Below are 17005 nucleotides of genomic sequence, written 5' to 3'. Positions count from 1 at the left end.
AAGTAAACAACTTGGAGCAATCAGGGAATTAATTGGTCTTACAGCCACTACTCAAGTCCAGATATATCAGACTCCAAAGCTCATGCTCTTTCTATTGCATCATGCTGTGTCTTGAACTGCATACAGTGTTCCATAAACAATCTGGAAGGCAGGCGCACGCGCACGCACACACACACACACACACACACACACACACCTCCTACAGAATTATATATGTAGCCGGGGTGAAGGGAAAACTTCCCGTCTGCCCACTGAAGGTTCATTGAAAAGCACTGACAAGAGGCAGATTAATAGGAGAAAAGGCATACAAATTTAACAAACTGTTCGAGAGTGTCCAATTTTTTGCTTCCCTGAGCCACACTGGAAGAAGAAGAATTATCTTGGGCCACACATAAAATACACTAACAACAGCTGATGAGCTAAAAAAAAAAAAAAAAAAAGAATAAAATCACAATAAAATCTCATAATAGCAGGGCATGGTGGCTCACAGCTGTAATTCCAGCACTTCAGAAGCCTGAGGTGGGTGGATCACTGAGGTCAGGAGTTCGAGACCAGCCTGGCCAACATGGTGAAACCCCGTCTCTACTAAAAATACAAAAATTAGCCAGGTGTGGTGGCGTGGGCCTGTAATCCCAGCTACTCGGGAGGCTGAGGCACAAGAATCGCTGGAACCCAGGAGGCGGAGGTTGCAGTGAGCTGAGATTGCGCTACTGTACTCCAGCCTGGGTGACAGAGGAAGACTGTCTCAAAAAAAAAAAAACAAAAAACCAACAAACAAAAACCACAGTTCCTCCTGCCCATCTCTTTGAAGGGGGTCTTAAGGTTCAGGAGAATCTATAAGAAAATGTAAATACGGCTTGGCACAGTGGCTCACACCTGTAATCCCAGCACTTTGGGAGTCCAAGATAGGCAGATCACCTGAGGTCAGGAGTTTGAGACAAACCTGACAAACGTGGCAAAACCCTGTCTCTACTAAAAATACGAAATTAACCAGGTATGGTGGCGCATGCCTGTAATCCCAGCTATTCACGTGGCTGAGGCAGGAGAATCGCTGGAACCCAGGAGGCGGAGGTTGTGGTGAGCCAAGATTGTGCCACTGCACTCCAGCCTGGGCGACAGAGCAAGACTCCATCTCAAAAAAAAAAAAGAAAGAAAGAAAAGAAGAAGAAAGAAAAAGAGAGGAAGGAAGGAAGGAAGGAAGGAAGGGAGGGAAGGGAAGGAAATAAATGTAAATACCTTTTAGAGGATAAAACTTTAAACTACTCTTAACTGAGTGTAGGCAGCAGTCATGTGAGAAAAAGTCCCTTCTAGCAGAGATGAGCAGGGGAAGAGAACTAACATTTTAGTGGGAGACTCCTATGTGCTCTCACAATGCTAGCTGCTTTCCTCAGTGTCTTCTTTAATTCCCATTTTGCGGATGGAAACACTAAGGCTCAGAAGGTAATTTTCTCAAGCTCCCAGAGGTCCTTTGGTAAGTGCCTGAGGTGCATGCAAAAGCTCCCACTTAGGGAGAGCTTGCAGCTTCCCTGAAGGCATTCTGCCTGTGCCTAAGGAGGCAGTCCTTACCACTGCCACCACTCAGCACCTCTTCCCATAGGTAAATGCTGCAACAGAATCCTAGCACAGACTATTCCCTTACTTGCAATTCTGCCACTAATTAGTTTTGTGACGTGACGTCTCAATCCTCTGGGGTGCAATCTCCTCATAAATTAAACTGATGATCTCTAAAGTCTTTCCTAACAAAGATGAATCTTCCAGTGCCCACGCAATCCAAGGCTAGCCACAGGATGGTCAGACTGCCCCTTTCCTCTCACCCATCAGATGGCAGACACAAGCTCAGCAGCCCCCATGAGCACTGCTAAGCCTTGGAGTTAAAGACAGAGGCCGGATGCAGTGGCTCACACCTGTAATCCCAGCACTTTGGGAGGCTGAGGCGGGTGGATCATAAGGGGTCAGGAATTCGAGACCAGCCTGGCCAACTGGTGAAACCCCGTCTCTACTAAAGATACAAAAAATTAGCTGAGCATGGTGGCGCCTGCCTGTAATCCCAGCTACTTGAAAGGCTGAGGCAGGAGAATCGTTTGAACCTGGGAGGCGGAGGTTACAGTGAGCTGAGATGACGCCATTGCACTCCAGCCTGAGCGACAGGGCGAGACTCCGTCTGGGGAAAAAAAAAATAGAACCCAGGACCGGGCGCGGTGGCTCATGCCTGTAATCCTAGACTTTGGGAGGCTGAGGCGGGCAGATCACTTGAGGCCAGGAGTTTGAGACCAGCCTGGTCAACATGGAGAAACCCCATGTCTACTAAAAAAAATAGCTCGGTGGGTGGTGCAACCCTGTAATCCCAGTTACTGATGAACCCAAGATCACAGCACTGCACTCCAGCCTGGGCTACAGAGGGAGAATCTGGATCAAAAAAAAAAAAAAGCCAGGCATGGTGGCTCAGGCCTGTAATCCCAGCACTTTGGGAGGCCGAGGCGGGCTGATAACCTGAGGTCAGGAGTTTGAAACCAGCTTGGCCAACGCAGTGAAATCCCATCTCTACTAAAAATACAAAAATTAGCCAGGCATGGTGGTGCACGCCTGTAATCCCCGCTACTCAGGAGGCTGAGGCACAAGAATCACTTTAACCTGGGAGGCAGAGGTTGCAGTGAGCCGAGATTGCGCGACTGCACTCTAGCCTGGGCAACAGAGTGAGACTCTGTCTCAAAAAAAAAAAAAGAGACAGAACCCAGGCCCCTCTCTGCTTAGGTGGGTTTAAAAAAGAAAAGAAAAAAAAGTACAGAAGACCCTTTGAGCAATGTAAAAAAATGTAAAAGCTTTAATGTAAAAAAAAGAAAGAAAGAAAGAAAAAAAAGGGACAGAAGAAGGACCTTAGAAATCTGTAGAAATCTCAGTGGCCTCCTGGAGTCTAACGAACTGAAGTTCAAGGAAGACTAGAAGTGTATGCGCCCTGATCTCATGGCTCCCTGCCTTGATAAAGCCATTTGTATTCACAGAGGGGCTCCTCCCTGCACTGCTGTATTTAATTCTGGATATGGTATAAATAGGACTTGGCTGACTGTCAAAGCACACCACCCGCCACAATGTTCCGGTTTTTTTGGGACATCAGACGAATCTGAGCCTTTGATTCCCTCTAGTGGCTTAAATTGGCAACTTTCATAGCTGGCTCTTGGCATTCGTTATTGAATGTTTAAGTATCTATTGTATGCACTAAATTGGTGCTGGGTTCTCTAGCTGTGCCTGGAATGTAGGGCATTGGTTTCATTTGAGTATTTTTGTGTCCGGTGGAAAGTGATCAGGGTTAAGCCAGAGCTCCTTCTTACAAAGCTCCTTCTTAACAAAGCTTAGCTTAGTACAGTGCAAACCAGTGAATTTCCCAGCTATTCTAAAGCTGCTTTATAGTAATTCTGGGAGGATGGGTTATTATATGGGTTATTTCTGCCGCTAAATGAGTTGTAGGACCTTGGGCTGTCTCTTTTACCCCTGGGTCTTAGTTTGCTCATTGGTAAAAATGAGCATGTGGGTTACACTCAAATAAATTCAACAAATATTAATTGAACACCTGCAGTGTGAGACCCTGGGCTGAGTACTACGAGAAGGCAGCAATGAATGGTACTTGATCTCAAGGAGCTTACAGGATAATGGGAGAACCAGACATCCTGGAAGCCACATAAAATTGGGCAGGAGGAAGCTGGCAGTGGTAGCTCACACCTGTAATTCCAGCACTTTGGGAGGCTGAGGTGGGTGGATCACTTGAGGCCAAGAGTTCGAGACCAGCCTGACCAACATGGTGAAATCCTGTCTCTACTAAAAATACAAAAAAAAAAAAAAAAAAAAAAAAGCTACTTGGGAGGCTGAGGCAGGAGAATCACTGGAACCTGGGAGGCGGAGGTTGCAGTGAGAGGAGATTGAGCCACTGCACTCCAGCCTGGGTGACAGAGCAAGACTATCTCAAAAAAAAAAAAAAAAACCTGGCCGGACACGGTGGCTCTCACCTGTAATCCCATCACTTTGGGAGGCCGAGGTGGGCGGATCACGAGGTCAGGAGATTGAGACCATCTGGCCAACGTGGTGAAACCCTGTCTCTACTAAAAACACAAAAATTAGCTGGGTGGGGTGGCACATGCCTGTAGTCCCAGCTACTCAGGAGGCTGAGGCAGGAGAATCACTTGAACCAGGGAGTCGGAGGTTGCACTGAGCCAAGATTGTGCCACTGCACTCCAGCCTGGTGACAGAGAGACACTCCATCTCAAAAAAAAAAAAAAAAAAAAAAAACCTAGAAAGATAGCTCAAAGGGCCAATCTTAGATTCTACAATAGTGTTATTTGCAGGAATAACTAGGGAAGTTGCATATCTTTTTTCTTTTTTTTTTTAGAGACAGGGTCTTACTCTGTCACCCATGCTGGAGTGCACTGGTGCAATCATGGCTCACAACAGCCTTGACTTTCCAAGCTCAGGTGATCCTCCCACCTCAGCCTCCCAAGTAGCTGGGACTACAGGCTGGGCCGCCATGCCCAGCTAATTTTTGCATTTTTAGTGGAGATAGGGTTTGGCCATGTTGCCCAGGCTGGTCTCAAAACTCCTGGACTCAAGCAATCCACCCACCTTGGCCTCCCAAAGTGCTGGGATTACAGGCGTGAGCCACCGCGCCCAGCCCGGAAGTTGCATATCTTATAACCTCTGGAGTAATGGCTGACAATGGCTTATGCCTGCACCTTACCAGGATTTAGTCTCCTCTCCTTCCCAGCCTGATGGCCTCCCATTAGCTTTGCAAAAGCAGTTGAGTTTTGGGCAAGGTCTCTTATCATTTAAACTGTAACCTAAATGTCTTCCAAAGTTAGCTTGGCCCAATAGCCCAGGAATAATTAAGGGAAAGGGAAGATCCAGGGAGGATTAGTTTAGTTTACTGTTATAATTTTCCCACTGATGTAACACTTGCCAAGGCCGTTTCAGATGCCTCTGAGGGCTCCTCCCCTGCAGTCTCAGCCCAAGCAGCCTTGCTGCAGAATGAAGCACAATCTCCCCTGCTCCATTCTTCTTCATCTCATTTCCCTGAAAGCAAGAATACTGGAAGTCGTTTTCCTTCCCACAGATTGGCTGCTAATCAATTTTGGTAAATAAACAGGGAATTAGAGAATTCGAAAATAAACAGGGAGGCCGGGTTTGGTGGCTCACGCCTGTAATCCCAGCACTTTGGGAGGCCGAGGCAGGCGGATCACCTGAGGTCAGAAGTTTGAGACCAGCCTGGCTAACATGGTGAAGCCCCGTCTCTACTAAAAATACAGAAAAATCAGCCAGTGTGGCACACGCCTATAATCCCAGCTACTCCAGAGACTGAGACAGGAGAATGCCTTGAACCCAGGAGGCAGAGGTTGCAGTGAGCTGAGATCGCGCCACTGCACTCCAGCCTGAGTGACAGAGCAAGACTCCATCTCAAAAGAAAAGAAAAAGGCTGTTTCATATTTTGAAACCATCTGACAGGAAACTACAGAGAATGGAAGATAGAACTTGGGGGGATACAAGAATATGTGTCTCTAAGGGAGGCAGGAACTCCTTGTAAGAGCCCACTTGTTCCCCAAGGTATTTCTGCGCTCACAGAGAGGTCGGGGGCAGGCGGTGGGGGAGGAGGGTAGTAACCTGTCTCTAGGAAGGCTCTAAGGAGCAACCTGGAACCCAGCCCGTGACCTGGTATTGAAGCCTGTTTTGGGGAGGATGCCAAGCCCTGACTTCCTGTCTCAGTGGGAGGAAAAAAAAGTGTTTTTGGGAAAAAGCAGAGAAATTAAGGGACCTGAGACAGTTTAGCCCAGGCATAACGGATGGAACAGAAGTGTTTCCAAGAGCTTCATTTAGAGGCACAAGAGAAATGAAAAATAAAGAAATAAAGCAAAGCAGGGCTGTGACTTCCTCTAACACAACAACTGAGGGTGGACACTATTTGCAGAGCTGTGTGAGCATCAGCAGTGGAAAGGGAGGCGCCGTGGCTGGGAAAAGAACACAGGGATGCCTGTTGGACAGATGCCTGAATCACAATGGACTTGAATCTAAACTCAGTGCCTACCCTCCCCAGCTCACCCCCAAATAAAACACATCGTACTCCTGGCTTCCCCATCACTGCTACTGCGATCACCATCCTACCAGTCACGCAAGCTTGAAAACAATCTTTGCTTTTTTTTTTTGAGAGGGAGTCTCGCTCTGTCACCCAGGCTGGAGTGCAACGGTGTGATCTCGGCTCACTGCAACCTCTGCCTCCTGGGTTCAAGCGATTCTCCAGCCTCAGCCTCTGGAGTAGCTGGGATTACAGGCACCCACACACAGGCCCAGCTAAATGTTGTATTTTTAGTAGAGATGGGGTTTCACCATGTTGGCCATGGTTGGCCAGGCTGGTCTCAAACTCCTGACCTCAGTTGATCTGCCCTCCTCAGCCTCCCAAAGTGCTGGGATTACAGGTGTGAGCCACCGTGCCTGGCCCAATCTTTGCTTTTGAATCCTTTTTCTTTCTCCTCTTAGATCCAGTCAGTTGCTGTATTCCGTAGTTTTGACTATCACATTACCTCGCAAATCCATCATTTGTTTTTTACTGCCTTCACCACTATCCTAGAGCAATATCTCTTACTTGGAAAAATTTAATAGCGTTTTCACAAATGTATGTCTCAATATTTCCCTTTTCCTGTGCATTCAACACACAACTCCTAAATTATCTCTTCCTTAAGCAAGAGATCATGTCACTGTGCTCACTGCGGCAAGAAAGGACATTTATCCCATCAACTGCTTCACTTTTCCAGCATAATTTGTTTTATTTTTCCACATTTCTTCTTCACACCAGCCAAGCTGAACTATTACCATTCACTGAATATCCGCCCCGCACCGCCTCTCCCATCCTGTGCTCTTGATCCCGTCATCTCCCCCAACGTCTCAACACCTTTCCTCCTCCTCTATTCTATCCACATGAATTCCATTTTCCAAGCTCCATATCAAATGTCACCTTCTCCATAATAAAATAAATTGCCTTTTATTCAGAGCCACTCAGTGCTAAACACTATACTAGATGATTTACATACTCTGTTTCTAATATTTACAAAACCCTGGAAGGATTTCAGCTTTTCCTGAACCCTATAATTAATTGCCTATAATTTCTCTCCTCTAAATTTGCATAGCCCTTTGATCATAAATAATTTCCCTTTATACTACAGTATTTGTGTAATTGTCTTTTCATCCTTCTAAATACATGCTACTGGTCAGCAACAACTGTTACTAGACTTAAAGAAAGTAGGAAGGTTCATCTCTAAGGTTTTCTCCAGCTTCAAATGGCTATGACTCTATAACTTAAGAACATGAGTTTCTGGGCAACTTAGTGCAGTTTCCATGAGTATCATCTTCTTGGAAGCCTCTGCTAATAGAAGACAGAAAGATCAAAAACACAGTTGTTTCCAGGCACGGTGGCTCATGCCTGCAATTCTAGCACTTTGTGAGGCCAAGGTTGGAGAATCGCTTCAGCCCAGAAGTAACCTGGGACCTGGCATAATAACAGAGCAAGACCCTGTCCCTACAAAAAATTAGCCAGCATGGCCGGACGCAGTGGCTCACGCCTGTAATCCCAGCACTTTGGGAGGCTGAGGAGGGTGGATGGTGAGGTCAAGAGTTCAAGACTAGCCTGGCCAAGATGGTGAAACCCCGTCTCTACTAAAAAGTACAAAAATTACAGAGCACCTGTAATCCCAGCTACTTGGGAGGCTGAGGCACGAGAATCGCTTGAACCTGGGGGGCGGAGGTTGCAGTGAGCCGAGATCGCACCACTGCACTCCAGCCTGGGTGACAGAGCGAGACTCCATCTCAAAAAAAAAAAAAATTAGCCAGCATGGTGGCATGTGCCTATAGTCTTAGCTTCTCTGGAGCCTGAGGTGGGAGGATCGCTTGAATTGGTGAGGTCGAGGGTGCAATGAGCCATGATTGCACCACTGCACTCCAGCCTGGTCATCAGAGAGACACCCAATCTCTCTAAAAACAAACAAACAAACAAACAGGCCGGGCACAGTGGCTCATGCTTATAATACCAGCACTTTGGGAGGCCAAGGCGGGTGGATCACCTGAAGTTAGGAGTTCGAGACCAGCCTGGCCAACATGGTGAAACCCTGTCTCTACTAAAAATACAAAAATTAGCTGGGTGTGGTGGCAAGCGCCTGTAATTCCAGCTACTCAGGAGGCTAAGGCAGGAGAATCACTTGAACTCAGGAGGCAGAGGTTGCAGTGAGCCAAGATCGTGCCATTGCACTCCAGCCTGGGCGACAAGAGCAAAACTCCATCTCAAAAAAAAAAAGTTAACGTGAGCAATTTCATTGTTCATAAAGACCAAGTAAGGTAAGAAAGACAGGCACTAGTAGGATGTAATTTGGGGTGGTTAAAGAAGATGTGATGAATTCAGTTAACGGAGGAGCCAGTGTGAGACCAGGACTTCTAGTACACCTGGACTAGGACTCTTGCAACCCCTCGACATGCACTTGCCCACGGGAACATCCCATAATTCTTTGTTGTCATATTTGCTCCCCACACATTGCCATCCAGTCTCTGCATTATTCATTAAAGATTTTCCTATTCCAGTTTCCTACTATGTTGGAACCTTGGGGACTCACACTGAGATCAAGAGAGTGGCAGAGGAAAAGGTCACTTTGCCCTGCCACCATCAACTGGGGCTTCCAGAAAAAGACACTCTGGATATTGAATGGCTGCTCACCGATAATGAAGGGAACCAAAAAGTGGTAAGTAGACACCTGGCTGGAGTCCCTCCTCCTTCTTGTCCTCCTGCATTTGCCTTTCTTCAGTCTTCCAGTCTTTCTTTCTGGCTCTGAAAGAGCTGGAATTTCTTTTTCATCTGGCTTCTACTTGAAAGACTTTAGATACAAAACTATAGAGAAGAAAGAGTATTGCTGGGTGTGGTGGCTCACACCTATAATCTCAGCATTTTGGGAGGCCAAGGTGGGTGGATCACCTGAGGTCAGGAGTTCGAGACCAGCCTGGCCAACATGGTGAAACCTTGTCTCTACTAATAATAGCCGGGTGTGGTGGCCTATGCCTGTAAACCTAGCTACTTGGGAGGCTGAGGCAGGAGAATTGCTTAAACCCAGGAGGTGGAGGTTGCAGTGAGCTGAGATCATGCCACTGCACTCCAGCCTGGGTGACACAGCAAGACTCCATCTCAAAAAAAAAAAAAAAAAGAAAGAAAGAAAAATTAGCCAGATGTGGTGGCACATACCTGTAGTGTCAGCCACTTGGGAGGCTGAGGTGGGAGGATCACTTGAGCCCAGAAGTGCCAGGCTGCAGTGAGCTATGATCACACCTGTAAATAGCCACTGCACTTGAGCCTGGGCAATATAGCAAGACCCTGTCTCTAAATAAATAAGAAGTTGTCAGGCCGGGTGCAGTGACTCACACCTGTAATCCCAACACTTTGGGAGCCTGAGGGGGGTGAACTGCTTGAGCCCAGGAGTTCAAGACCAGCCTGGGCAACAAAGTGAGACTCCCTCTATACCAAAAAAATTTTTTTAATTAGCTAGATGTGATGCCACATGCCCATAGTCCCAGCTTCTCATGAGGCTGAAGCAGGAGGATCGCTTAAGTGCAGGAGGATCGCCTGAGTGCAGAAGGATCGCTTGAGCCCAGGAGGTCAAGGCTGCAGTGAGCTGAGATCACACCACTGTACTCCAGCCTGGGCAACAGACCCAGACACTGTTTCTAAAAAAAAAAAAAAAAAAACAAAAGCAAAAGAAAGAAAAAAGTTCTCCTTTCCTCTTCTTTGTCTACACCACTAATTTTATAACGTGGTTTATGTTGGGAAGAGCTAAGGTTTTCACTGAAAACAGATTTCAGGATCACTATTGTAGTTTAACTTGCTTAAATAGCTGTCTACATCACCTCATTATATTGATATTGCTTGTCATTTTGTTCTCATACAGCAACATCCTAAGATACTATCTGTTCTCTGTAGAGCGAGGTCACTTTAACCTGAGTAGGTTTATTGATTTATTTATTTTTTTATTTTGGGACAGAGTCTCACTTTGTTGTCCAGGCTGGAGTGCAATGGCTCGATCTTAGCTCACTGCAACCTCCACTCACAGGGTTCAAGCGATTCTCCCGCTTCAGCCTCCTGAGCAGCTGGGATTACAGACGTGCACCACCACGCCTGGCTGATTTTTGTTGTTGTTGTTGTTGTTTGAGATGAAGTCTCACTCTGTCGCCCAGGCTGGAGTGCTGTGGCGCCATCTCAGCTCACTGCCACCTCCGCCTCCTGGGTTCAAGTGATTCTCGTGCCTCAAACTCCTGAGTAGCTGGGATTACAGGCATCCACCACCACACCCAGCTAATTTTTGTTTTTTTAGTAGAGATTGAGTTTCGCCATGCTGGTCTCGAACTCCTGACCTCAGGTGTTCCGCCTGCCTCGGCCTCCCAAAGTGCTGGGATTACAGGCATGAGCCACTGTGCCAGACCTCTGAGTATGTTTATTTTAACAGCTTCTTGGCCAGCCTAGATTTGATACTCTCAGTTCTGAATGAAGTGATGTTCATGTTTATTACAGCCCATGTTCCTATAATAAAAATCCAAGAATGACTCTGATAGATTCTCTTCTTTGATCACACTTGAGGCAGGTTCCTGAGGTCTTTCTGACTAGAGCTAATCTTGGACTTCCCTCTCTGCCCTCGTAGAATACATTTTGAGCAAGAATGCTGCTAAGTCAGGTTAGTGAAAATGCTCCACTCTTGGTATCTTATCACCCTGTCCTGCCTACAATAATAATCCTATCAAGCAGGTTCAATCAGAAACCCCCTCATCTCTGATGTTCCCTCTTAGTAATTTCATGGCCCCCACCCTGCTCCTTGGTTGTAAACTCCCCTTGTACTTGCTGGAATCAGAGTCAAGCCCAATCTCTGACTCACAGGTCTTCATACCTATTGCCATGGCCCTTCTTGAATAGTCTGTTTTACTATCTTTAACAAGTTTTGGCCAGGTGCGGTGGCTCACACCTGTAATCCCAGCACTTTGGGAGGCCAAGGTGGGTGGATAACCTGAGGTTAGGAGTTCAAGATCAGGCTGGGCAACATGGTGAAACTGTGTCTCTACTAAAAATACAAAAAAATAAGCCAAGGCTGGTGGCATCTGCCCGTAATCCCAGCTACTCAGGAGGCTGAGGCAGGAGAATAGCTTGGAGCTGAGATCGAGCCATTGCACTCCAGCCTGGGCAACAGAGCAAGACTGTCTCAAAAAAAAAAAAGTTTCACTGGATAATTTTCTCATTAGCAATTTCACACATCTAACTTTCACCCAAGTATTTTCATTTGAATTAAAGAAAAAAAGACTTGCTTGGTTATATAGCCAAGTGAATATAAGGATTAGGATGTTAATTATTGATTTCAAAAAGCCCTTGATATGGCTTTAAGCAGTCACAATTCCCTGCTTGTCTTCAGTTGATACTGTGAAGCAAGGATGTCCATTTATTCAATCATTCAGATTACACAAACTTATTTAGCACTTACTGTATGCCATGCTAGGTACCAGGATACAATAGTGAAGAAGACATCATAGTCCTTCCCTTCTTAGAGATTATAGTGAAAAGACATTCAATAATTTTTTTACAAAGAGCCTGGCACAGTGGCTAGTGTCTGCAATCTCAGCTACTCAGGAGGCTGAGGTGGGTGGATTGCTTGAACCCAGGAGTTTGAGACCAGCCTGGGTGACACAGTGAGATTCTATCTCTTAAATAATTTTTCTTTTAAGAAAAGGGGAAGGGGTAGGTAGAAAGGTAGGAACAAAAAAACCAATAAATATGCCAGGTGCAAATCTGTTTAGCACGTATTATGTTATTTAATATGTGCCAGTTGCAGTAGCTTGTGCCTGTAGTCCCAGCTACTCGTGAGGTTGAGGTGGGAGGACTACTTGAGGCCAGGAGTTCCAGATGGCCTGAGCAACAGAGTGAGAACTCCCATTTCTAAAACAATTTTTAAAATTTGTTAATGTAATACTCATAACTAGGATTAATGGGCCCATTTTACAAATAAGGAGCTGAGGTATGCCCACATGTGTGTAAACACACAAACATAGTGAACAAATTGCCTAAGGTCACCTAATTTGCATTTTCAAATTAGGCACCCTGGGCTGGGCCGGGCGGGCACAGTGGCTCATGCCTGTAATCCCAGCACTTTGCGAGGCCCAAGCAGGAGGTCCACTTGAGCTCAGGAGTTCAAGACCAGCCTGGGCAACATGGTGAAACCCCACCTCTACTAAAATTACAAAAATTAGCTGGGCGTGTTGGTGCAGGCCTATAATCTCAGCCACTTATGAGGCTAAGGTGGGAGAATGGCTGAGCATGGGAAGTCGAGGCTGCAGTGAGCAGAGATGGTGCCACTGCACTCCAGCCTGGGTGACATGAGACCATCTCAAAACAACACAAATGAACAAAAAACAAATTAGGCACCCTGACCTCAGTGCCTGGTCTGAGAACCACTAGCTCTATTACCTTCATAAATAATGTGAAAGTGTAATATGTGCTATGTAGGCTTCTTCTCCGAGAAAACACCAAATGGCGGAAAAATCCTGATCTAAAACATCAAGAGAGATCTGCATCCATCTCCATTCAGAGCAGTTTTACGACTGCTCTGCAGGCGATGGCACAGCAGAATGACTGCCAGAAAGTTGAGCTGCTCCATCTGTTCTATATAAGTCCTAACAAATTGTTCCAGGTCCACCAGGAATGACAAACAGCCCCAAACCACTGAAATTCATATTTTTAATTTTTTTATTTGTTTGCAAAAGGACTAAATTGATGTTCATTTTTCTCCCATCACACCCTGATGAACTGCTTAGTCTCAACACTACATTTCTTAGGATAAAAAACAAAATAGGCCGGGCGCAGTGGCTCACACCTGTAATCCTAGCACTTTGGGAGGCCGAGGTGGGCAGATCATTTGAGGTCAAGAGTTTGAAACCAGCCTGGCCAACATGGTGAAACCCTCTCTCGACTAAAAACACAAAAAATTAGCCAGGCATGGTGGTAGGCACCTGTAATCCCAGCTACTTGGGAGACTGAGGCAGGAGAATTGCTTGAACCTGTGAGGCGGAGGTCACAGTGAGCCGAGATCGCACCGCTGCACTCCAGCCTGGGTGACAGAGTGAGACTCCATCCCCACCCCGCAAAAAGTAGTATCTTGCAATTGTATAATTTCACCTTTCCAAAGATGTCAGATGCTTGCCTGCATGTTATCCCTTTTTTCTTCATTAAATATTGAGACAGTCTCAGCCTGGGCAACACAGTGAGAACTGTCTCTTAAAAGTAGGTGTGTGATGGCCGGGCGTGGTGGTTCATACCTGTAATTCCAGCACTCTGGGAGGCTAAGGCCAGCAGATCACAAGGTCAGGAGTTCGAGACCAACCTGACCAACACGGTGAAACCCCGTCTCTACTAAAAATACAAAAATTAGCCAGGAGTGATGGCGGGTGCCTGTAGTCCCAGTTACTCAGGAGGCTGAGGCAGGAGAATCGCATGAACCCGGGATGAGGAGGTTGCAGTGAGCAGAGATCACACTGCTACACTCCAGCCTGGGCGACAGCATGAGACAACATCTCAAAAAAAAAAAAAAAAAAAAAAGTGTGTGTCAGGCCGGGCACAGTGGCTCACACCTGTAATCTCAGCACTTTGGGAGGCCGAGGCGGGCAGATCACGAGGTCAGGAGCTCAAGGGCAGCTTGACCAACATGGTGAAACCCCATCTCTACTAAAAATACAAAAAAATTAACCGGGCATGGTGGCACACACATGTAGTTCCAGCTACTTGGGAGGCTAAGGCAGAAGAATCACTTGAACCCAGGAGGCGAAGGTTGCAGGGAGCTGAGATCGCGTCACTGTACTCCAGCCTGGGCAAAAGAGCGAGTCTCTGTCTCAAAAAAGAAAAGAAAAATGTGGCCAGACACAGCGGCTCACGCCTGTAATCCCAGCACTTTGGGAGGCCAAGGCGGGTGGATCACAAGGTCAAGAGTTCAAGACCAGCCTGGCCAATATGGTGACACCCAGTCTCTACTAAAAATACAAAAATTAGCCGGGCGTGGTGGTGTGTGCCTGTAGTCCCAGCTACTCGAGAGGCTGAGGCAGAAGAATCACTCGAACCCGGGAGGCGGAGGTTGCAGTGGGCCAAGATTGTGCCACTGCACTCCAACCTGGGCGACAGAGCTAGGCTCCGTCTCAAAAAAAAAAAAAAAAGTGTGTGTCTTTGTGTGTGTGTGTGTGGAGACAAGATTTTAGGGAAAACGAGGAAAAGCAGATGGAGTCAGACCTACCTGAACGTACTGTGCACTATGGTAGCGGTATGCCCCAAACACCACAGGTTGAAGCAGGGAGTTACCATTCTAACTGGGGAGTCGAGAAAGGCTATATACAGAAAGCGGTCCTTGAGCTTGATCTTGAGGCCTTATATAGGTGTTATTGAGGCAAAAATAGAAGAGGAAAAGGCATTTCAGAAAGAAAAAACTGCATAATCAAAGCCGAGATCTATCAGAAGACACTATTCAGAATCAAGAAACATCAGGTTTGGGGACAACGAGATTCAGAGATGTGAGGGCAGGAGTCAAAAATGAGGTATGGTCCAGACTGCACTGGCATAGGTGTAACATTCAGAAGGCCAAGCCTTCATCAGTGTGCACAGGTGATGGGAAACAGATTTTCAGCCAGGGTAGTTTTGCTACACAAATGTGTGGAATTGTAGCAGGCCGTTTCTCCCTAACAATCAAACAGATGGGCCTGCATGACAGTCACACAGACAGGCCTGCACAGCACTCCAGTTACACAGACAAATTTCCATAGCACTGCCTTAACACTGAGCAAATAATTAAACCTAGGGAAATCGGTGCCCAGACATCAAAGCTAGAAATATAAACATATGGTCAGTAGGAGACGTGCATAGGCTTCTCCCTATCCTGGAGCAAGTCAAAATAACGGAGACAGTCTCACTTTCCTGGTGCCAGGACCTGTCTTGGGTTGTCGAAATCTGAGACAGTCAAGGTAACAGAGGCCGTTGTTTGAATAGATTTATTGGAAAGTCTAAGCAGCTCTTCAGACCAAGCTGTACATGAGATAAGATAGGAATAATCACTCCGGATGGGCACGGTGGCTCATGCCTGTAATCCCAGCACTTTGGGAGACTGAGGTGGGCAGGTCACTTAAGGTCAGGGGTTTGAGACCAGCCTGGCCAACCTGGCGAAACCCCATCTCTACTAAAACTACAAAAATTAGCTGGACGTGGTGGCATGCGCCTGTGGTCCCAGCTACACGGGAGGCTGAGGCAGGAGAATCGCTTGAACGCAGGAGGCAAAGGTTGCAGTGAGCCAAGATCGTGGCACTGCACTCCAGCCTGGGTGACAGAATGAAACTCTGTCTCAAAAAAGAAAGAAAGGAAAGAAAGAAAGAGAGAGAGAGAGAAAGAAAGAAAGAAAAGAATCACTCCAGTACCACAGTAGATAGGCCTTGAAGATACTGGGACCCTCGCAGTTTAATCAGACTTAGCAAGCATTTTTTGGCCTCTGACCTTCTAGTTGAAACAAAATAGTTACCTATAGACTTAGGCAAATGCTGTACTGCACAGAGGCACATAACCCCAACCTATATAAGCACTAAGAAAATTGTACACTTTTGAGTTGGTCTGGTGGAATTATCTCCAACCTTCTCCCCGTATCCAGTTACAGTGATAAATTCCCTTCTTTCCTAGTTTGTCTGCTTCTCGTTATTGGGCCATGAGAAAATGCAACCGGACCCAGCTCTTTCTGGGAACAGAATGATTAGTATTCTTTGGGTATTGGGCCGAACAATTTTTAAAACCTTAGGGGCCTTCTTGAACCCAGAACCAGGCTAATAAAAATGATAATGCTAACACTTGAGTGCTTACTATCTCATTCCCACAAAAATCCTATGAAGTAACACAGCCCCCTTTTATAGTTCAGGATCTTAAGGCTTAGAAAGGATAAGTGATCAGAGCCAGGCACACAGCTGTCAGTGGAGAGGCTTCCGTTTGGAGATCATTTGACCTCCCAGCCAGCAATCCCAATCACTGCGGCCTGGCACAGTGTTTTTTCTTTTTTTTTTTGAGACGGAGTCTCGCTCTGTTGCCAGGTTGGAGTGCAGTGACACAATCTTGGCTCACCGCAACCTCCACCTCCTGAGTACCTGGGAGTACAGGTGCGTGCCACCACGCCCAGCTATTTTTTTTTTTTTTTTTTTTTTTTGTATTTTAGTGGAGATGGGGGTTTTTCAATGTTGGCCAGGCTGGTCTCAATCTCCTGACCTCGTGATCCACCCACCTTAGCCTCCCAAAGTGCTGAGATTACAGGCGTGAGCCACCATGCCCAGCCTAGCGTTTTTTCAAAATCTGTATCACAACCAGTTAGTGGATCCTAAATGATAAGAAATTATTATTATTATTATTATTATTTTTTGAGACAGAGTTTCGCTCTTGTTGCCCAGGCTGGAGTGCAATGGCGTGATCTTGGATCACTGCAACCTCCGCCTCCTGGGTTCTCCTGCCTAAGCCTCCCGAGTAGCTGGGATTACAGGCATGCACCACCACGCCCAGCTAATTTTGTATTTTTTATAAAGATGGGTTTCTCCATGTTGGTCAAGCTGGTCTCGAACTCCCGACCTCGGGTGATCTGCCCGCCTTGGTCTCCCAAAATGCTGAGATTACAGGTGTGAGCCACCGCGCCCAGCCTTGTTTTGTTTCTTTTTTTTTTTTTTGAGATGGAGTCTCGCTCTGTCACCCAGGCTGGAGTGCAGTGGTGCGATCTTGGCTCACTGCAAGCTCCGCCTCCTGGGTTCATGCCATTCTCCTGCCTCAGCCTCCCGAGTAGCTGGAACTACAGGCGCCCGCCACCACACCCAGCTAATATTTTGGCTAATTTTTTGTATTTTTAGCAGAGACGGGGTTTCACCGTGTTAGCCAGGATGGTCTTGATCTCCTGACCTTGTGATCCGCCCG

At 46.6% G+C, this 17005-nt stretch overlaps 1 protein-coding gene across 1 annotated transcript in view; it reads left to right on the top strand.

Moving 5' to 3' along the window:
- The window catches only part of CLMP (CXADR like membrane protein), a 126994-nt gene that overhangs the window by 90260 nt on the left and 19729 nt on the right, over positions 1–17005 (top strand). The window contains exon 2 of the mRNA XM_019035875.4: positions 8599–8756. Within this exon, the coding sequence (XP_018891420.3) occupies positions 8599–8756 (158 nt within the window). The remainder of the gene's footprint in view (positions 1–8598; positions 8757–17005) is intronic.

Source organism: Gorilla gorilla, chromosome 9 (assembly GCF_029281585.2).
Source record: "Gorilla gorilla gorilla isolate KB3781 chromosome 9, NHGRI_mGorGor1-v2.1_pri, whole genome shotgun sequence".
NCBI lineage: Eukaryota > Metazoa > Chordata > Mammalia > Primates > Hominidae > Gorilla > Gorilla gorilla.
The sequence above is the reverse complement of the archived record's forward strand: the minus strand, read 5'-3'. Positions and strand labels throughout refer to the sequence as shown.